A 24237-nucleotide genomic window follows, 5' to 3' on the forward strand; every position below is an offset into this window, starting at 1 on the left:
AAGTATCCAGAGGAGGGGAATTCCTCCCCATCCCTCTACAAATACCACACTGCTTACTGGTAACTTATATGCAAATTTGCATTCAAAAAGAAACTAGCTACTTACCAAAATGAAATTACAAATATGTGACTTTGTGGGCACCACCCCCTCTTCCCCAAAAGCAAAAAGCGCAATTCGCACAGTGACCAATAGCGTAAGTCTGGGATAGATGGCCATAGTTTTTTCAATGCCCTACCAAACTAAAAATTGTCAAGAAATAATTCATTAAAGAGATTAAATGAGGTCGTTGAAGGCGATACGTTGCAAGTTTTATTTTACACACGTAGTGAAAAAGAAAAGATCTTACACCCCTACTGCGATGTTCAATTAATACCCAATTCCACTGCAGATGCTGACCATCCTGATCGGCCACAACGACATCTGCTCCTACAAGTGCTTCATCGAGGAGAACCACTCAGCCCAGCGCCACAAGACGAGGATCATGGAGACCTTGGATTACCTCCAAGCGAACCTCCCTAGGACGTTCGTCAACTTACTTCCTGTCATGAGTAAGTCCTTAGTCTAATATAACATTACTTACTAAGCCAATGGGTAGTTCTCATCTAGAACGGTTTCTTGTATGCTCTATCCCGGCTATCTCTGGAGCAAACGAACGAAAACAAGTTTCTGCGCAAGTAGTGACGCGAGATGGTTCCGCCAATGAACATGTGAGAGGGAATGGAATTGCGTGGAGGGGAAAGCGACTGCAGTTACCAGCCTTCGAGCAGCGTGTACTGCTTCGCTCTGCCCTTTCGATTTCCTCCAACACTTCTCAGCCGCTGTGCGCAGCCTTTCTCTACACATTCCGGGGATAGAGTATACAAAGTCAATGCATAGTTCTTATCTACAAATAATATAAATGACTATAGCAATTGGTATAAATATTGAAGAACACTTAATCCGCACATAAAAATAATCTCCTACTAATTTAATTTTTTTCTTAATTTCAATTTAGCAATGTCTTTGGCCGACTTCTGTAGAGGAGTGATTAGCAGAGCGCGCTAGGACGCCAGATATTCAGGGTTCGAATCCCGGCATGGACATGGGTGTTCCTTGTCAGTCTCTCTATCAATTTCATCATGTCATCACTCATCCTTACAATTAACCAGAAGTGGCCAAGAAGCGACGTTAAATCAGAATGAAATAATGTCTTGCTGATAATATTTTATGTTTTTATTACACTTGCCAGTATCACATAATAATAATAAATTATTATTATTAGTTTAAATGGTGTAATGATCGGTGACCGTAGCTAGAACCAAATAAAACTTCATGTCTAATTTTACAGACAATTATTTTACATTTTTTGTCAATAATGTTTTATACATAAATGGAACATATTATTATAGTTTACAGTGATGTAAGATCGTTTTCTTGTTACATAAGAGAAACAATGTAAGCAATTAAAAGTAACTATACTCTGTCCCAGCTAACTGTGGAGCAGGAAAACTAAGTTAATGTCTCTGCGCAAGTAGTGACGCGAGACGGCTCCACCAATTAACACGTGAGAGGAACGGAATTGCGTGGAGAGGGGGAAAGCGACTGCCTTCCCAGCAGTGTACTTATTCGCTCTGGCCATTCGATTTCCTTCGTTTCTCTGACGATATTCGCGACCTCGCTCCACAGTTATCTGGGAGAGGGTATACTGCTATTACAAGATATCACTTTCTGCAGAATTTTTTTTAATCCGGCGTGTTTTCTTTCTTGCAGTGGTTTTAATAAACTCGTGTGTATGTACAGTACACCACCCAACACTCTCCCACACACACATGAGTCGAGATGATATAATCCATATGGCGTCCGACTGGTACTTTTACAACAAATTCCTGCATGGAGTGGCTCTGGGATTCACCCGCCTCTGAATGAGTCCCTGGTGGGGTAAAAGCAGCTGGAGCGTGGTGCTGATTACATCACCTCCATAAGTGCCTGAGATTGTGAATGTGTTTAGCCCTACCTTCACCCCCCCCCCCCCATATACCTTCGGGCGGCATGTTGTAATGTGCAGAAGGTAGCTTTACTCTTGTATGTATGCGTGCGTGTGTATATATAGCTACATATAATGCTGTGCATTTGTTTCAGATCTGACAGCGCATACAGCAGCGCATACTTCAATTCACTGCATGCTGTTCCAACGAATTTTCTGCGCTTGCTCGTTCATGGATCCTGTAGGAATGGCCTCAGCTATGGAGGAATACAACAAAGCAGAAATAGAACTGGTAAGTTCTATTTCAATATGTGTTAGTGACACTGCCAGCCATTAGTGCATATATATCATACTTCTTTTATGTGAGTGGGTCCGAGTACTTGTCCTCTTTCAGGTATGAAATACGAAAGAAACATACTGTTTCTACAACTACATTTAAATTTGTCTTAGTTTTTATTTCTGTACGGAATTAATTGCATAGCTAATGAAAAACATTTCTCTCGATAGTTGTAAAAGAAGTACTTCAATTGAATTCCATTTGAATTTCGATTGGCCGACCTCCGTGGCCTATACTCTTTCCCAGCTAACTATGGAGCAGACAACGCAAACAAGTCTCTGCGCAAGTAGTGACGCGAGACGGCTCCACCAATGAACACGTGAGAGGAACGGAATTGCGTGGAGGGAGGAAAGCGACTGCAGTTACCAGCCTTCTCAGCAGCGTGTAATGCATCGCTCTGTCCTCTTGATTTCCTTCGCTTCTATGACGCTATGCGCGTCCTTGCCCCACAGTTAGGTTGGACAGGGTATAGACATGAGCGTTCGTTATGCCCCTTCATCAATTTCATCGTATCATCAGTCATTATCATCTTCACGATTAGCCAAAATCTCTTCACTATCTCATTAATATACGCATATCTATATACAGATATATCTTGTTCGATAATAATTCTTACAATTTAAAAATATAGAAGTTCATGAAATACATATTGATTGTAGTAAGAACAATGTTAGGGACATTAGATTTAATATACATCAAAATTCAATATTTAGATTTACAGTGCTTAAGAATATGTTATTGTTTATCTGAAACTTCGATAATACTAATAACAACAACACAAAACAGCCATTGCTGACCTCCGTGGCAGAGCGATTAGCACAGCGCACTACGACGCCAGGGCATGGGTGTTCTTTGTGAGTGCCCCTTTATTAATTTCATCATATCATCACTCATCCTCATCATCGCGATTAATCAAAAGTCGTCGTAAAATAACCTAATTCAATTACTCAATTAACAAAACTGCTAATAAAATATTAGCATGGATAACTAAAAACTGAAACCATCCCATTTTTTATGTATCTAGTATGCGACCATGTCAAGATAAAATCACCGACTTCTATTTTTAGGTGAACAGCGGTCGTTACGACAAGAAGGAGGACTTCACCGTGGTGTTCCAGCCCTTCGCTGCCTTCGACAGCCTCAGGATGAAGATCGACGTGTCTGGAAGGGAGATGCCCGACACCTCCTTCCTGGCTCCCGACTGCTTCCACATCAGCCAGAAGACGCTGGCTGAAGGAAACCTTTTTTGTTGAATTCGATGTCCCATAGATACTAAAGCACGGATTTCTAATACGCATAAACTTTACAAATATTCATACATTTAAGCCCTAAGAATTATCAGCATTTGAACAAAAAACTTAAATTTTAACCTAAAAATGTTACAAAAATTACGATGTAAACTTTCTGCTAAGCATTTTAGGAAATGAGTAAAGTGCCCTTTACATCAGAGTTCTAAAACTTTAGAAATATGCATGTATTTATGTCCTAAATATTACCAAAATATGATTATTATAAGCAACTTTTTCGCATTTTCACTCAAAGCTTTTTGCCAATAAGCTTGTTGTAAATCCAGACTAACAAATACGGCATTTCCTCTAACTTTCTGGAAAATATCCTATGCAATATATACCAATTCATAGCTCTCGTTCTGCTGTAGAAAATGAGGCTATATAATTTTATGTAGCTGCTCAAGAAGAGTGAAAATCATTCATTTTTCTGTCCATTTTTTCTTAACAAAACATGAAGGAAAAGGAAGGAAAAAGTGCTGATGCATCAAAGAGGGGGTAAAAAAGTGATAAATGTGTTCATTTTACTTGATTTCATATCCTAAAATACATATCTCAAACGATCGGTATGGAAACAGCTATATTTTTGGAAAGGTTCTGCACCTTAAAATCCGTTCCCTAATGATTATAGCTCTTGTCCAGTCTTACGGCGGGCGCTCTACATGCTGGCAAGGAAAGTGGGGAGTGGTGAAGTGACCAATCCAGCGCAATAAAAAACGCAGCAGCCTTTAGAACGAGGTGCGCGTAGTACTTCATCCCGCCACGTCGTATCTCTCGGCGCCACCGCTGCTGTCTGGTTGGTCTGTAGCGTATTCCCCGCACCCCACTTCCCTTGTCCGCATGTAGAGCGTCCGCCGTAAGAGTAGACAATAGCTAGAGTTGAGAATGAGCAAGGCTCGTTACCAGTGACATATTTTAATTTTTTTTTTTAACCTCTTTCTCCAATTGTAATTCGAGATTGAGGTCAGGATTTCTGTGTTTTACAGAATGATTTACAGTAAAGAACAATAACTAATCTATTTTTGGTTGACATTCAGATTGTTTAAGCCTTATATCTCTTTTCTTAATTCCACCATAACTCCTCAATAGTGTGTCTCATATTTAAGATTTCTAAAACAAACTAAACCTTTGTCTGTTTGTAACCAGAATTTATTTATTTATTTACTTTCTATCTACAGAGACATTCATAGTGGCAATATAATGTAAATGGAAAGTTAAATACATTGTGAAAACACACACGTACATACACTAGTTAGGTTATAATTACAAGTATATACTATGTACACACAATTGTTATGATTTGATAACAAAACACATTTAGTTAGGTTATACACAAGAAAAATCATAATTCACTTCCATATAATACTATTAAATATTAACATAACATAAGCAGAAGAAGAAAATTTGTGAAATGTATATACCAATGTATTCATGTCTATTATTATTAAGAGACTATGGTACAGAAAGACATAGCATAAATTCAAAATGTGCATAATTCTGAAGATGGTGATTTATTTACAGGTATTGATATTATTACTTTTTTATATTCTGCAATATTAATTTTGAATTCAAGTTCATGATTTTTGTTTGCATTCCACTTGTACATGCTGGTCATCCTGAATAGTGGTGACTGTTTATACTTTTCAGTTTTCGGCATGGTTTACAGTACAGTACTTCTTAAATTGCATATTCTAGCATTGAAACATATGTGATGGAGAAACTCCTTATTTTCTAATATATATACACACGCGAGTTACAGCTATACACATGAATATATGGTGTGCCAATTCACTTCTGCCACTATGAGTAGTAAATACAAACTCTTGTAATAAGGCAGCACAAGATATTCCGTTCAATTGCAATGGATTAGCTTTAAAGGTTCCTCAATTCCTCAATATTTATTGCAACAAATACATCATAAGAGGTAAGACTACGTCTTAGATTATACGAGTGCAGAACTGATGAAAACTTTGAATTGTATACCTTCAGCTCGATTTATCTTGTATAGGAATATATGATTGGCAGAAAAATATATTTATTGCATTTCTCTTCCTTTCAGCTGCCAATCTTCAGTGGAACAACATGCTCGAACCGGAAGGGAATAAAAGCATAGGTTGGAAACCCTTGTTCGAGAGATTTCTTTGCCCTTCGGATAATGTTCCTTACTTTTTCACCAGAAAGAACTCCGCCAGTTACTTTGAACTGGGACATCAGTGAGTGATTCCTAATGCATTTTACAAAAAAAAAAAAAAAAATCTTATGAGAATGCGATACCTTACTCGTCATCGGATTTCTGCTAAACTATGACCCGTGTTCAAGTCACGGAAGAGCGCACATTTTCCATAGGTTTATTGGATATTACATCTAATTATGTCAATGTTGTCACATGAAGGTAAAGTTTCGTCGGCACATGAAAAGTCAGGCAGAATTTTAGGTGAAAAAGAGAAACGAGAAATGTTTTTGGTGAAAAAGAGAAAAGAGAAATTTCATGAAAAATATCAAAATTGGAGGGAAATTTAAGGATATCCTGCTGACATGTGAAATTTACGCTCAATAGAGTGTGAATTACATTTTTCTTTCTTTTGTTGCATAATTTATTCCCTCTAAAAGGACCATAATTAATGTTTTTTTTGTTTTTCAAGAGAACAATCTTCCCATTTCCATCTACATGCATGAAACTTATCATGTTTTGTATATTTTTTCACCAGGAGTACAATTTTCTGTGAATAAAAATTTTCATCCATCAAAGTTAATATTTTTATGAATTAAGAATTTCTTCAACAGAAGTAGAAATTCTACTACTTCTTAATCTACTGCTACTAATAATAATTGATAACGTTTCATGATCGTGATTTCAAATTGACTAAGTTGAAGTGAAAATTTGGATAATGGAGAAAAAGTTTGCACTCCTAAAAGGGGAAATTGTGCTTTCTGAATATAGCAACACTCATTTGTATGCTTCAAAATAGGGTGGAACAGATTTTGTTCATGTTTGTTGTTATAGGATGGCGATGCTGCCACAATATTTAATTGTCAGTGACGGAAGTACGTATATTACTTGACTGCTACAAACTTGTACAAACTTATTTCTTGCATTAAGTGAAAACACAAAAATGTTAAACAAACATGCATGCATTTACTATCATTTTAAAATTAATAACACCTAGGTACATACTTCGAGAGTAGGCTATGCCTGTAGACTATACAGATTTAAGTTTGATATGAAACAATATTTTAATACATTTATGAAAAACTAAATATGCTGACCAAGGCAGTAATTTATTTTATTAAAAACATAAACTAAACGTAACGTTTCAACCTTCTAGCAAGGTCTTCTTCAGACTCTGTATCAAGTACAAAAGTAACAAGATACAAAAACAGGGCCTTATATATACACAAACATTACTCCCTCCAGACTATTTAGAAAGTTGTTTGGAACTTTCTAGAATGTGACTTTCACTTTCACCTCAAAGGCTAAACTCAATTACTTCCATATAGAATGTGGTTGGACTTTTAATCTCATGATCTTTTCCCTTCATTTTTCTTCCTTCTCCTCTCCTCTTTCTCTCTTGTCCTTTCCACTCTTTCTAACATCTTCTTCCATTCTTTGTTTAACTTCAGTCCCCCATTCCAGTTCAGAAAGAGGAGAAGAGGAAGAAGAAGAGAATACCAGAAGAAGAGTTGTGGTAATAGGGAATGTAGACCTAACAAATGAAGAGGAAGCTTTTTTAAAACTAGGTAGAGGTTTTAAAGTTAAAGAAAGAAATGTAGATTATGAGGAAGTTATATATGATATTGAAGAAGCAGTGCTCCATATAAAAGAAGAACCAGAAAGAGACAAGATTAGAAGAAGAACAGCAGCCATACTGAAGAATGAAATGGGAAAACAAGGAAAAGTAGATAATTTGAGTCAAAAAGAAAGGGAAGGGATGAAGAAAATCAAGAAAAGAAAAGATGTGGTGATAGAGCAGGCAGATAAAGGAGGGGCAATTGTGGTGATTGAAAGAGAATGGTACGAGAGGAAGTTTGAAGACCTAAAAGAAAATGGATATGAGGAGATTTGTGGAACAGGAGGGGAACAAACTATAAAAGAAAGAATCATAAAAGACTGTAGGAGGAGTGGATTCAAGAAATGCATAAAGGATACAGGAAGACTACCAAGTTTGAAAGGTTTTCCAAAGATACACAAAGAGGAGATAAAGTTAAGACCAGTAATGAACTGCAGAAATAATATTTTGGAACCCTTAGAAAATAAAGTTAAGAAAGTTATTGACGTGTTAGTAACACAGCAAGAAAGCAGAGCAGTTAAGAACAGTGAACAAGTAGTAGACCTCATAAAAGGACTTAAGTTAAATGAGATGAAAACGACAATGTTTAGCTTAGACGTGAAAAGTATGTTCCCGAGCATCAAGAGGGGACACGTTTTGGACATTATTAAAAAGAGAATGGGACAAGAAATTATAGGAGAATGGGATAGTGAAAGGGTAGTCAAGGCGCTGGAAACCATTTGGAATAACGGTTACAGTATAATGGGAGATAAAATAATGTTAATGAGTGAAGGACTAAATATAGGTTCCAGTCTAAGCCCAGCATTGGCTGAATTGGTTATGAATGAATGGGAAAAGAAAGTGATAGAAAAGGGAGGTGACAAAATAATTCTGTTTTGCAGATATGTGGATGACTGTTTTGGCATATGGAAGGGAACGAAGAGGCAGCTTGACATTTTTGCCAAAGAAATTCAAGATGAAGAAAGACTGATATTATTGGAACTTGAAATAGAAGAAGAAAACAGGTTAAGCTTTCTAGATATATTGATGAAAAGGAATAGAGGACAAGAAATTGAAACCGCTTGGCATCAGAAGAAGTGTGCAGCAGGGGTATTCTGCCACAAAAGAAGTGATGTAAGTGAGGTGACAAAAATAAATTTTATAAGGAATATGGAGGACAGAATCAAGAAAATATGCATGAAAGAATGTGAAAAAGAAGGCAAAATAAATAGCCTATGGAAACAGCTGGAAAAGAATGGCTATGAGGAGCAGGATAGACTGGACATAAACAGAAGAAGGAAGAAAACGGGCAGGGAAGAATTGGAAGAGAAAGAAAAAGAGAGAAGGTTTGGAATAAGGAGTATGGGGAAGACCACAGAAAAGATATGCAAAGTGCTTAGGAAAGCGGGAATTAAAACTTACAGGAAGGGAGGGAGAAGCATCTTAGGAATAGCGAGGAATGCTAACAAGAATAAGGAAAACAGAGAAGAGGAAGAGGAAGGGATTATCTACGAAGTGAAATGTAAAGAATGTCAGAGTGTGTACATAGGAGAAACGAAGAAAAGGCTGAAAGACAGGTTAAAACAACATAGGGATGATGTACGACTTAAGAGAGAGAGAAATGCAATATTTAAACACACGAGAGATACAGGACATGACATAGAGTGGGATGAGGCTAAGCAGATAGGAAGGGAGAAGAGAATGCTAGTGAGAAAATGGAAGGAAGCCAAGGAAATAGAGAAGAAAGGTGAAGAAGACACAATGAACTGGAATGGGGGACTGAAGTTAAACAAAGAATGGAAGAAGATGTTAGAAAGAGTGGAAAGGACAAGAGAGAAAGAGGAGAGGAGAAGGAAGAAAAATGAAGGGAAAAGATCATGAGATTAAAAGTCCAACCACATTCTATATGGAAGTAATTGAGTTTAGCCTTTGAGGTGAAAGTGAAAGTCACATTCTAGAAAGTTCCAAACAACTTTCTAAATAGTCTGGAGGGAGTAATGTTTGTGTATATATAAGGCCCTGTTTTTGTATCTTGTTACTTTTGTACTTGATACAGAGTCTGAAGAAGACCTTGCTAGAAGGTTGAAACGTTACGTTTAGTTTATGTTTTTAATAAAATAAATTACTGCCTTGGTCAGCATATTTAGTTTTTCATAATCATGGAAACAAGGCTTAATGGTGTTATAATACATTTAGTACAAAAATAAAATACTTCTGTTTAAATTAAGGTGAGAAGTCTGAATTTTATCTAGTCAATGACTAGTGGGCAATCCTCCATTCTGCTGCAGTTCTAACAAATATTTTTAATTATTTCAATGACCACTTCAATTATTTAAGTACAACCCTCATTTTATCATTTCTATTAGAGCGCAACTGATTTTCTATGTTAGCAATGTTATCGTTTATATTCAGATAAGAGGTGAAAATTTCGGAGCAATAATGAACGAAGCTATGGATTTTGCCATATTTTAAACTGTATTATTTTTACGTATTTTTGTTTGTAAGCGGAAAGCTTGGACGTACAAATCTTCTTCATGTTTCAGCAGGTAAAGGAGTCTTTGTTTGGTATTTTCCTTGCATGAACAAAAAAGAATATCGACGAAATAAACCAAATCAGTAGACGGCGTAGGCACATAGTGGTTCGGATCACACTTTAAACTGTAGGTCCTGTTACGATTAGCCATTTTACTAATAAAGTGGATTTAAAACATAAACTAAAAAAACAACAAAAAACTAGAATTCAATCCCTTTGAATCATTCTTAAGCAGTTAATCACACTTATGCCCCTAATTTCCTACCTCATCTTCTCCACAATAGAAGCCGGGCTCAGTGGTGCATTGGTTTGCCCACCGCGCTACAACAACAGAGGTCACGTGTTCGAATACCGGTTTGGTATGGGTGTTCTGTGTGAGTGTCCCTTAATCAATTATTTCATCATATCATCTCATCGTCATCTGAAAGATTAGCCAAAAGTTTCAGAAATACGAAGTAAAATTAACCAAATCAATGAATCAATTCTCCACAATCAATCAATTGCATTACTACGCAACCGATATTCTTGCAAAAGGAAAAGAAAGAAAAAATAATTAAATATATATTTGCAAAGCGCTAGAGGATTATTGTGCTGAAAACACTTAAAGATAACAACAAATGTTTTAAACAATAACCAATACAAACAATGAACAAGAACACTGAAGATAAAGTAACTATACTCTGTCTCGGTTATCTCTGGAGCACGCGAAAGAAATCAAGTCTCTGCGCAAGTAGTGACGCGAGACAGCTCCACCAATGAACACGTGAGAGGGAACGGGATTGCCTTGAGGGGTGGGGGAGCGACTGCAGGTACCAGCCTTCGCAGCAGAGTATACTGCTTGATTGTTTCTTTTATTCTACTTCGCTTTTCTTCCACTTTGGCTAATGGATGAGGATGAATGATGATAAGATGAAATAGATGAAGGGACGATCACACGGACATAACACAAAGCTCCGCAGAGGCTTATACCGGCTGAGAGTTCAGACGCCAGTATGCAAAATACAGCCCAGGGTGTATTACTTGGAAGAGAGACTAACATTTGGGTGTGGTCACAAAGGGTCACCCCTTACACCCAGCCATGAAATGATGGACTGCTTTCTCGAAAGTTTATTTCGGATAAATATTCAGTGAATTTACATGTTACTTCTATGAGAACAGATTTGTCGTGCAACGAGACTCCTAAGGTAAGGAGTTTTCAAACTGCAATACAAACAGATGAAAAACTGAGAACAAAATGTGAATTTTCGGGAAGGAAATTTATGGGGCAGAAAGTCGGTTAATGCTAAAAATGAAGAGGCAACACACACACACACACGCACTCAACATTTTACGGGAAAGACTCGAACATTAGGCATGTTTTCTTTCTGCATTTTGATCTTTCTTAACAGACTGCATTTATATTATATTGTTTCGCTTTATGTGCTTGCATCTAGGCTGTTGAACTTAATATTTAATTTCAAGTGTACGAAAACAAATCTCTGCCCAAGTAGTGACTCGAGAAGGTTCGATGAATGAACGCGAGAGAGAGAGAGAGAGAGAGAGAGAGAGAGAGAGAGAGAGAGAGAGAGAGAGAGAAAGTGATGAAAGAGGAACACGCAGCTGCCGCTACCACCTGTTATCAGTAGCACACACTGCTTTGCTCCTCCCTTCTCTACCTTTATGTGCCGGCCCACGTGAGGGAGTGGTTAGCACATCGCGCTACGACGTCAGGGGTTCTGGGTTCGAATCCCGGCCTGGGCATGGATGTTTTTGAGTGTCCATTCATCAATTTCGTAATATCATCACTCATCACCATCTTCGTAAATTAGTCAAAGGTGGCACAAAAAGCGAAGTAAAATAAAGCAATCAATCAATCTACCTTTATGCGCAGCGTTGCTCCACAGATTCCCGAGACAGAGTGTATTAGAATATGGCGTTTGATGCTGAGTGGGGGGGACTGACTTTTCAGTATTTATTCACCGCTCTGAGAACAAATAAAGGAACCCAATAGAAAGAAAAGGCCCGGTCTGAAAAACTAGAAAATATGGGCGAAAGTAATTTATCCTAGATCCACTTTCTTTACCCCTATTATTTCTGAGAAAATGTTAAAGTTTCGTGGGCTGTATCCAACATATTAATCACATCTCACTAGGAATCTGAATAAAATTTTACTATTGTTAAGTCAGTAGGCTATTTACCAACATTGAATCAAAGTAATATTGCATTCTAAAGCCATTGTAATCTGCATTGTAAGGCTAGGCATGTTAGAATAATGCTAGGCATGTTAGAATAATATGCAATTAACATTACATGCCTCCTTTTATTTCTTTAAGTTCTCAAAGATAAAAGTCCAAGCACAACGAAATTTTGAAAGCCGTAGCAGAACTCGAAATCAGCTGAATACAAAATACAGGGTGGGTCAAAAGTTGCAATACACCTAAATAAAAGAAGCCACTGTGGGGATAGGTGTCAGTGAGTGTTGGATATGCGTGTTGGGGGTGGGGGAAAACTTTATGATGAGGTTGATCTTGACGGCCGCCATCTTGAAGTCCGCCATCTTGGATTCAACTTCATTTTTTTAAATGGGAAGGGGGTCGTGTGACACATAATTTTAGGCTAGAATTTTGTCAGGAATTAAATGGTGTTGTCCATTTTGACGTATCTTTATTCGTGTAGGAGTTACAAAGGTTTTCTCTTCGTTGCAGGTTGACAGGACAACATGAAACTAAGCGACGCTGAACGGGTTGAGATCATCCTAATATCAGGGGAAAGAAGTTCTCGCACCATTGCAGCCGATTTCAATGCTCGCCATCCAGACCGACATCCAATTTCCCACGCCACAGTTGCATCACTGCTGTCCCGCTTCACTGCCACAGGGAGTGTGAAAGATACGCCACTGTCTGGGAGGCCACGTTCATCAACAGATGAGGCGACAACCATCGCCGTGTTAGGTAGCTTCGCCCTCAGTCCCACAAGGAGTGTGCGTAGCATGTCTCATGTGACTGGTGTTGGCAGATGCTCCATACGCCGGATCTTGAAGACACATCATTTTCATCCATTCAAGCTGCAGTTATTACACCACCTTTCTGAAGACGATCCTGACCGCCGGCTTCAGTTTGCGGAATGGGCAACAGCACAGCTTGCAGATAACCCACAGTTCGCCCAGAATGTGCTCTTTACGGACGAAGCTAACTTTTACGTTAACGGGGAGGTTAACAAGCAGAACCTGCGTTATTGGTCAGACAGTAACCCACATTGGACTGATCCATCCAAGATGGTTGGACATACCAAAGTCATGGTGTGGTGCGGGATCTGGGGAACACGGGTCATTGGTCCTGTGTTCATCCACAACAATTTGAATGCCGACAGCTACAAAAAGATGTTGGAGGAGCTGGTGTTCCCATCCGTAGCGACGGAGGATGGTGACTTCCCCTTATGGTTTCAGCACGACGGGGCACCACTTCACTACGGTCTGGAGGTACGTGGATTACTCAACGAACAGTTTCCACAGCGCTGGATTGGCCGTCGAGGTCCAGTGGAGTGGCCTGCAAGATCCCCCGATCTCAATCCCCTGGACTTTTACCTATGGGGCCACCTCAAAGCCATGGTGTATGCGGTCAAAATCAATGATCTTCGCCACCTGGAACAGCGGATCATTGATGCATGTGCGGCTATTACACCAGATGTCCCGTTACGTGTGCATACGGAGTGGCAGAAGAGAATGGAAATGACTGTCCAGCATGAAGGAGGCCACATCAAACACATCATGTAAAGTGTACCACTTTTCAAAACTTGAAAAAAGAAACCATTGTAACTCCTACACGAATAAAGATACGTCAAAATGGACAACACCATTTAATTCCTGACGAAATTCTAGCCTAAAATTATGTGTCATACGACCCCCTTCCCATTTAAAAAAATGAAGTTGAATCCAAGATGGCGGACTTCAAGATGGCGGCCGTCAAGATCAACCTCATCATAAAGTTTTCCCCCACCCCCAACACGCCTATCCAACACTCACTGACACCTACTCCCACAGTGGCTTCTTTTATTTAGGTGTATTGCGACTTTTGACCCACCCTGTATGTATACATCCCGTGGGTTACCAAGTGGTTTCCATCTACTTTATACTGTAGGTCCAGTCTCAATTATAAAAACGTATTCACTAGCAATACATTTGAAATACTGGCTTTTATGTGTGTTGCACAGAAACTTTTCAATAGAGTGTTCTTCTATCGCCTTAGAGTTAGGCAACACACATAACGTATTGTAAGGAAGCCAGTATTTCAAGATTTAAATGTCCCATCTTTATTACCGGTGACTGTACTTGAAATTTGTCTCTGCTTTATTTCTACAAACTTTCTATTTCTATTCAACACGTCGGAAAATGTCGCAGATCGATAGGTTAACGAAGTGGATGGTTTTAATGATGTCACGCACACAGACTGAAGACATACATATCAGGTGTCATTTCATGAAAACACTCTTTCAGGTTCACAGCGTCACCAGAAAATAGGAACAAAAGATTTTCCATTGTCAATTACGAGTAGTAGTTGTGCATCTGATCTAGTAACCAGAATTTTATATTCGGTTGAGATTCCACCTATGATTAAAGAAATAGAAAAGAAAGGAACCACATGGGTATAACACAACTAGTAACTAGGTTACGAATAAAGTGGGTTAGTCTTAATAACAAGTAATTTGCTGGAGAAGGAAGTGAGAGTCCAATTACATAGGAAATAAATCCTCTGTAGTTGCTTGGAACTTCCGTCGGCTTGAAAATACTATCTTTTTTAAAGAGAATAATATTGTTTAATAACGGTAATAAGATTTCTCTACACTAATTTTTTAAGTGAGAGTATTAGGAGGGGCAACTGCCGCCCTTTGCCCCCCGCCGTATGCACGTTTATGATTCAGGTTACAATAAGTTTTAAGTAATTAAATATCTAAATACATTTTTGATGGATAATGTTATATGTCAATTAGTATTGTAATACACACACAAATAGATATTTTCTAGGATTCAAATTTGGTGGAAATTCTTGTGAAATGGATTGTAAAATCCGTGAAAATAAGAGAGGGTTTTGCTCTTGCTTCAAGGTTGTGTTTTTTGCTTCTTGATTTCTGGTTCAGAATCGTTTGCTGCATTTTCTTGGTCTGATGTACTAGTACTGCTGCTGCTAGACTGTGAAGTAAGCTTGGAATCTTTATTCTCTACTTTCATGTAATTATTCATCAAATCTAAGAATTCTTCAATTACTGATCTCCAGCTGCCCCGTTTTATTTCTTTGTGAAGAATTTCACGCAATTGACGTACAATAATAGCCTCTTTGTCCAGAATTTCAGTCAATTGACGCAAAATAGCATCCGAATACATGAATAAAGTAATAATTTCTTTCTTTTTTCCTCTCGGTTTGGGAAATTCAAGTAAAGGACCGTCTGTTTCACAATACCAACTCCAAGCTTTGCGAAAGGAATCTGAGTAGAAAATTTCTTCCCTTTTCTTGACTGGAAGTTCGAGCAGGTAATTCAAGATTCGTCCATCCTCTATGCACACTGCATTGACGAAAGCAATTTTCTGGTCAACTGAGACAAAAGCGGTCAGATCTGTTTCGGAAGGTGGCTCACAGTAATGATTTTTGACATCTTCCTGATATTTCAAACAAAAGATACATACACGGTGTGTTCCTCTCTTTGGCCAACAAGGATATTCCTGAAATTAAACATTATTATTTGGAGAGTGGGTTTGACCTACACAATATTTATTCTAAATGTTATTAAAAAGAGAAAAACATAATTTTACTAGAGAATTCATAAACGGAAGTAAAGGCATTATCGTCTAACACAACGCAGTGAATAAACATAATGAGCATTGCTGAGACACTTTCTTTTTGACGACTGTCTATTTCTGACATTGTAATTCATCCAACAGTTATTTCTAATTTTGGAATTTTATGCGACTTTTCTACTTCTCTAGGTTAGTTCATCGACTCACGAACTTCCTAACAAAGGATCCGGTTAGAGCCCCAATATCAGCATGGGTGTTCTTTGTATGTGCCCTTTCATCTTTCCTCATGGTTTTATTAATCAAAAGAGGTTGGAATAATGTATAAAATAAGAACAAAAATACGGCGTCTACAAGTGGGCTAATGTGGTAAACGATCGAAAACTATGGTTCCCGAGGCGGATGACAACGTATACTCTGTTCCGGGAATCTGTGGAGCAAGGTCACGCATATCGGTAGAGAAGGGGAGACTGCGAGTTGGCGGAACGAAGCAGTGCGTGCTTCTACAAATGGCCGGTAGCCGCACTCACTTCCCCTCTCATGAGTTAATTGGCCGAGACCTCTCGAGTCACTACTTGCGCAGAGACTTGCTTTCGTTCACTCGCTCCAAAGATTCTCGGGACAGAGTGTAGATGCCGTGTAATCTGTCGTGGTACTGATTTTCGTATACAAATAATGTTGCTTACAATATGTCCCGGGAATCTCTGGAGCAAGAGAATGAAAAAAAATATGAGCAAATATTAATTCGAGAGGGTCCAATCAATGAAGGCGTCCGAGGGAAAGTGAGGGCATGGAGGGGAAAACGTAGTTTCAGCTACCAGCCGCTTGCACCGCACTGTTTTGCTCCTCCCCCTCATTTTCTCTTCTGCCCTACTGTTATGCGCGGCCTTGCTGCACAGATTCAAAAAAACAACAAGTGAGTTACTCGATGAAGTTACATTTGCCGATTGATTTTCAATCAATAAATTATATTAATTGGAAAAGCAAAGTAAGTTTTGTTCTAATTAAACAGTATGCACAACACAAGTAGTAACGTTAAAAAGTGATTCTGGGCATCAAGTGTAGGATTATGTACAGAAGTTCATTTCCATATGTTAATAAAATAGATATTTTTGCTTGAAGTATAAAGTTTCATGGCATAAAAAAAATTTGCGAAATGGAGATATTTGAAAGAATTAAATTTGAAATTGCGAGATGTTCAAATAGCATGTTAGAATGAATATTTCCATTTAAATCAAATCGGTGTGTATTATCAAATAGCCTTACATTCGTGTCGGTAAGTAGAGCATTGCTACACTTCCGTTCAGAGAAACTGGCACACTCGTTTGAGTTGGTCCAGCTTCGTAGGTGATCGTGTCTGGCGGTAAAGCCGAAGTAAAGGTTCGGAAAGTAGCACCAGCCGGCAGTGTTGCTTACTATCAAACATTTCTACCACATGCAGGGAATTTTGTGTCTCTCAGCCTCAAAGAAAAGGGATAACTGAAAGATTGAAGCGTAAATATTAATTAACTGGACTGTCCACGTCTGCAATCAAATTAATGTAAATGTGAAAAATATATTTAAAAAGAAAAGGATATTTGATGTTCGTGACGAAGTGGTTATCTCAATGCGTTAGAATGCGAGTGTCACAGGTTCGAATTTGGCCTGAGCATGGGTGATTTTTTTGAGTCTCCCTTTATCGTTGCGAGTAGCCAAAAATGAAAGAAAAGCAACACTAAATAACGAAAATAAAATAATAAAAAACGCAAATAGAATGTGCGAGGTGGAAAAAGTGCTGTTGTAATTCCTGAAAATGATGCAAAAAAAAAAAAAAAAATCGGAAAAAGTGTTATCCTAGCCCGGGGGAAGGCTTGAAGAATATATAAACTCCTTCCTCATCCCCTTTGGTAAACAGAATAGCAAATTCGGCACTGAATATGCGATGGGAAAAATAATATAAATCCGAAAGCAAGAAGGGTTTGTCACAGTCAGGGAGGCACATGAGATGAGGTACCCCCCCCCCTTTTCAGTCATCCAGGCTATTAACAATAAGCCAATGCTTGTCCTCTCATTTAACAGTAAGTGGAATTTTTTAAAAATAAAAATTGTCGGACTTTCCTTTTTTTACACGTACACGTTGGTTTCGTAAAATAAAATGGAGCACAAAAATAGAATGGTTAATATTTTAATATATATATATATATATATATATATATATATATATATATATCCTTAAACTTAACACACAACTTTTACTTTTATTCTGTGAACAACGCGTGCACATTAAAGATACACCATGAAATGAAGCATATTAGCTGCAAATGCATATAATCAGTGAGAAGAGAATTTGTACGTTTACAGGTGAACCGCTAAAATGAAACAATAAAGACAAACTACTCGAAAAGCAAGTTTATCGCAACGCGGCTTGTGTCCAAGTTGGATAAGCATCAGCTTTGCAAGCGGAAATCCTAGGTTAGATTCTCCTTGTCTCCAAAATATTTTTTATTACCAAATGGGTTCTACATAATGTATCTTATTCTCGTCACACCAATTGCAGCCTGAAACTTTGTTATTGTTTGCGTGCCAATAAGAAAATATGAATTGAAACTATTACTCGTTCAGAGAACGTGACTCTTATTCGAGACTACTTGAAATTGAGATTTTTAAGTTGCTGCTAGAAACCTATAGCGCTACAGACCAATATTGGGCCCTGGCTTACCTACCGACTGCTGGCCTCACTCCCACGCGGGCCACCAGGGGGGTGTTAAGATCTGCAGCCAGACTAGGGGGACGGGTGGTCGGCCCGACCAACCCCCAGCCGTTGTAGGACTTCGCGACCGGATTACGCTCACTCACATGGAGCTCCCCAATTTCCTCACGATGGTGGGTTGCCACCGGCCCTATACACAGGCCGAAAATTCCCGGAGACTGAACCATGGTGCCTTAGACAGCATGGCCACGGAGGAGGACAGTTGCTGCTAAGCCTCGATATTTACAAGTGCTAAAATTGAAAGTTGTTGTGTGATAAAACACACCGTTAATATTATCAAGAAGAAAACCATTGAAATTAAATGAGTAAGTTGTGAGGAACATCGGCAGATGTATTTTAAGGTGTTCCGTCATTCACGTCTCACTCTCCTAGTTTTATATATAGATAGATATTTACAAGTGACCCACTCGATGAATGCTCGCACCATGAGAGTAATTTACAGATGGGAAGGAAAAAAGCCTGGTCCAAATTGTAAAGTCAAGACGTGCGCAGATTGTAGATGTTATTATTAGAAACAAACAGAATTAATCAGTAACTACAATTATTTACCTAAACATCACTCATATCATCAAACTTCCTGGCCTCAGACAGCACGACCGAACAGTTACGATGTTGAAGAACGAAGAGGTAAGGAATTATCGTGGATAGTAAAAGTTAGTGTAGTTGAAATCATGTAGTTAGTGTAATTGTTGAGGTAGTATAAGCACTAAGAATAACGTTCTCGCCTTAATGTTAGCACCGACAACTAGGAAGGGTCTCAATTGTGGTTGTAAGTTCTTTGTTAATAAATAATTGTACTGTTCCAGCACTTAGAGAAAAACCTTTTTAACGTGGGATTAATTCACGTGTTTTGGAACAATGCACCTGCTTGGCATTATTCATCTTTGTAATTTTTATATTACTCACACACGGAGTGCCATACATTTCAAACCTTTTGGAAAATAAACTATGTATGAAATGGGATAGTATTTACAAAAAAAAATATGTAACCTTACGCTGGAATCGAACTGAAGTTGACCGCATGATAGTCTGATACGATAACCAACACACCAACTAGAGAACACGATAGGCCCTCGCAAGTAACCGACTGAAAGCAAAGTGTTTTTCAAGGAGTGTAATGTATTGTGATGTTTATGTCCTCAAGTTTGATTCTCTATCTTTCCCCATGTCTGTCTGTCCGTCTAACAATCTATCATAAATGTAATATTTCTTTCCAGTCTGGTATTGCTACTGTTGGTAATTCCCACAATATGACGTAACGTGGATGGGGAGGTTTCTCTTTCATTTCCTTTTTTTTATTCACTTTGGTTCCTCCTTAGGCAAATCGCGACGGTGCTGATGAATGCTGTTTAGACGAATATGCTGAAGAGATACACAAAAGTAAACGCCCACGCACAAAAGCCAGAACTCGAGCCTGTGACCTTCAATGTGAGGCATGTTTCAGAGATATTATGTTCCCCCTTGCGTGTGTGTTTTCGTATGATTCATGGTCTTTCATTCGATGGTTTGAGCAGGCAAAGCAAATAAACCAGACAGGTGGAAGTGAGTAGATAATCGTAGCTACAGGACCTTCTCGATCGCTTCGTTACTAGAGAACCTCTATATCCACCTGTGATAGAGGACCTATGAGAAGAATGAAGCGACAGATTATAAGATCCTAAAAAAAAAAAAAAAAAAGTAAAGTGCTCCCCTGTGCATAGCACCACGCCATGCAGGCGTATAGGGGGTGTGGGGGTAACGCCCCACACTTTCTTGATCCGGTCGTGAGTGGGGGTGATGTGATCAGCATCACGCCCCTGACCGCCTTTACCCCCCAGGGTTTCCCCCAGGTACCCATGTTATTCGACGCTGGGTTGGCGCCGGGGCCGCTTCCACCGTTAGAAAAGTTCCCGGATTTGAACCGGCCGGGGATCGAACCCGGGACCTTTAGCATGGTAGTCAGACGCGTTACCGACTGAGCCACCGCGGCCTCTCGTTAAAATGACTGGAAATCGATATTACACACTTCTTCACTGATATAAAAGAAGAAAAAAAAATGACCACGATCGGGATCGAACCTAGGTCTCGCGGATGAAAGTTCTGTATGCTATCCAACACTCTAACAATAACACTACATTCTCTTTTCTCCAGTCAGTCTGTTCCTTCCTCAACACCTGAAGAACAAAATGCATCTGCTTTTCTCTCATAATTGTTTCATTGTCTAAAGACAGAGACAACGTATGTCAAAAATACAGGGTGCTCGGAAATTCCCCTTACAAACTCCTAGGGCTAGTAGAGGGGACTGAGTAGACAATATTTGGAATAGGAACCCATGTCCGGAAACGTACCGTTTCCGTGCTACAACCATGACAATGTATAGGATGTACCTGTGTTGGTATGCAATCGGGTAGGCAGTACATGACGTCAGAAGATCACCTGATGACCTAAAGTGTAATCATTTATTACAACCATGTCAAATGAGGTGTTACGTAAGGTACAGAAGTGAATGACGTGTGACTCAGTCCATAATACAAACAAATTTATTTGGTAACAATGCCAAGGGAACAAAAAAGAAACGTACTACTGTATTCATTGATCAACACCTGTGTCGACAGTGGAAAGCAACAATTTGTAGACGTCACGTGCCATCAGGTGATCTTTTGACGTCATGTACTGCCTACCCGGTTGCATACCAACACAGGCACATCCGACACATTGTCATGGTTGTAGCACAGAAACGGTACGTTTCCGAACATGGGTTCCTATTCCAAATATTGTCTACTCAGTCCCCTCTACTTGCCCTAGAAGCTTGTAAGGGGAATTTCCGAGCACCCTGTAGATGCATTCTTACTGTGAAAAATTCCATGTTTCACATATTGTACTTTCCATTTACTGTTCTTGGGACATTCATTTGGAAGGTTGCGCCGAGAGATACGACATGGCGGAAGGAAGTACTACGCGCACCTCGTTCTACAGGCTTCTGAGTTTCTTATCGCGCTGGATAGGTCGCTTCCCCGCTCCCCACTTTCCTTACCAGCATATAGGGCGGCCGCCGTAAGATTGAAGAAGAGCTATAAGAATAGGGAATAATTTTTATATTTATATTTAAAGAAAACAAGTAAAATACGTAAGTAAAGTAAGTTTGATCTTCGATACGGATTTTTCTTTCGTCACTATTCCAAAAATTCTGTGTAATCGCGAAACCGAGTACTAATGATGGTTAGAAAAAATTATAAGGAGCGCTCACAAGCAACCTAGCTGACGTCAGGACTCGAAATTGATTTTCTGGTGTCGAGATCGCGAGTTGGCTGATGAGCCAATGGGGCGGAGGTTACTGGAATGCTTTGACACGAGAGTGATTCAAATAAAAAAGTGCAATAAAATTCCGAAAATTGTAAGATTGATTTGTAAGTTGGCAGGAGTTATCCTTGTAGTTAAAAGAATGACCATCAGTTGGCAACATGATGCTGCAACACTGAAGTGAAGAAAGAAGCAGCGTCAGTGAAAGGATTGCCGCCCCATCGTCGACAAGCACTGCGTTAGAGCAGCGATATGTGATGCGTTTCTTGTGTTAAACCACTTGATATTCATCGCAGGATGAAAGCGAAGTATGGTGATTCGTGTGTGTCCCTGCAGCAAGTGTACGAGTGGTGTAGAGAGTTCTGCGTAGGACGTTCCGCGACAGGGCCAGGCACACCGCGTTGTGACAAACGAAAACATCGCCGCAGTAGAAGAGTTTGTGAATGAAAACAGGCGTATTACTGTGAAGGAAATAGCCTCCATTTTGGATAATACAGTAGTGTTGGTTCAGCACACAATATTGTCAATAATGGACTGCGATTCAATAAAGTGTCGGCGAGAGTGGCGCCAAGAGTTACGACGCTGCGGTAGGAAATACTACATGAACCTCGTTCTACTGGCTGTTACGTTTCTTATCGCGCTGGATTGGTAGCTTCCCCTCTCCCCACTTCCCTTTCCAGCATAGGATCGGCCGCCGTAAGAGTAGAAAAGGCCTTTAGACACAGAATGAGCAACATTGGACCCGACCTTGAATAGAAGAACGTACATGTCAACGACTTTCTATTAATACGATATCTTCTTACATATTGTTAACTACAGAAATATATATTTTCTGTTTCTCTTTTTTACAACTCCTGAGTTACAGATGAATTAAAAGTATGACATATTAAAATATTGCCTTCACTAGTATCATTTATTGGAAAATAACCCATTGCTGCATGGCATTTTACAATTATTAAGTGTATGTTTCTAGCAAAGATATGTGTAGGCCTCAGAACTGCCCCCCCTTAATCGCCGTCAATACTAATGATCACACATAGTGTGATAAGCATACTTTAACTTGGTCACGATAACTACTAATTTGGGCACTCTTCATAACAATCTGGACTGGAAACTGTAGAATACTAATAATTGTAGGAATTTTCGCATTCATATAAATGTTGCGAGGAAAAATGCAAGACCAGGTAACGAAACCCCCGTTTAACAACATTACAAACATAAATATCAAGTACCTTGGACAACGACTGTCACCAGCGGTTCTAGAGAATTTCATCATGAAATGGAACCGACACAAAGCGCAGAAGCATGCAGTTTTCTGCACTAACTGGATGTTCAGGAGCTGTAACAATACAAAATACAAATTGCTAACCAATCTTTCAATGAGGCAAGCCTCAATCTAATGTCAAATGTTAATAAACAAATATAAAAAATATTTGAATTTGTGTATGCTTAAAGATAAATTTTAGAATATACTTACAAAATACTCTTTCTCCCTCTGGACAATATCTCGAAACTCCTCATACTTAATCAAATCCCACCATCCACGTGAAACGTAATCTACTTGCTCCTTTTTCAAACCTGTCACTTTCCTTTCTAAAACATCCCAGTCATTTTTTGAGATAGTTGACATGTCTATGTCACGTTTGCGAGTTTGCAATATCCTCAGTGCTTCTTTCGAATCCTCGACATAGGTCGTATACAATGCACTGAATCTTAGTTTCAGCTTCACGTTAGTATCATTTCTATTTCTGGCACATAGATACTGCTCTATGACCTTAGCGCAGTCCAGGCACGGTGAATAGGTACTGAAGAATTCAATTTTGCTGCAATGGAAAAATGATATGTATTACAAAAGAAAATATAATTTACGTAAGGTTGACACTCAAAATATTGTGCAAGTTGTTCAACAAAATTGCATTTATATATGAAATATTTATTTTTGTGTTTCAGTTTCTTTATTCGAAACAAATAGTATAACAAATGCGATAACATATGTTGCCTACTACCATACATTCATTTCATTGCGACTCATATTTCAATGCAACGATTACATGTTCTCAACACGAATCACAAATTGTATCGTAAATATCTAGGAGAACGTGTTTTAGATGTTATATATATATATATATATATATACGCTTCCAAAAGTTAAGCACGCGATGGTAAAATCAACAAAAATGGAAAAGTAAAGCTATGATTAACACATATTGCACATGAAGGTAGCAAATGTGTATGCATTAAAGAAAGCAAGAATTATGTACAAAGATGAAAAAAAATACTATTCGTACGTTATATGATGACGTCACATTTGTGTCAGTAGAGATTTGACACCAAGCACTCAAAGAAAGACGATAAAAAGAGAGAGGGCGATAAAAGAGGGGAGTATAGAGAGATAGATAAAAATGGGGAGAGAGAGAGAGAAACCGAGATACAAAAAGAGCACACACACAGAGAGAGAGAGAGAGAGAGAGAGAGAGAGAGAGAGATGGAGAGAGAAAAGGTTGAAAAAAGGGTAGGAAAGTGTTTTTAGGCGTTTGTTTTAAGAGTTAACCCTCAAAG

At 38.8% G+C, this 24237-nt stretch overlaps 1 protein-coding gene across 1 annotated transcript in view; it reads right to left on the reverse strand.

The window, feature by feature from the left end:
• Positions 1-23391, reverse strand: part of LOC145995249 (uncharacterized) — a 251399-nt gene extending 228008 nt beyond the window's left edge. Inside the window, exon 1 of the mRNA XM_083131816.1 lies at positions 23156-23391. Within this exon, the coding sequence (XP_082987942.1) occupies positions 23156-23308 (153 nt within the window). The 5' untranslated portion in view covers positions 23309-23391. The remainder of the gene's footprint in view (positions 1-23155) is intronic.
• Positions 23392-24237: the final 846 nt, after the last annotated feature.

Source organism: Lepisma saccharinum, chromosome 11, assembly GCF_977018435.1.
Source record: "Lepisma saccharinum chromosome 11, izLepSacc3.1, whole genome shotgun sequence".
Taxonomy (NCBI): Eukaryota; Metazoa; Arthropoda; class Insecta; order Zygentoma; family Lepismatidae; genus Lepisma; species Lepisma saccharinum.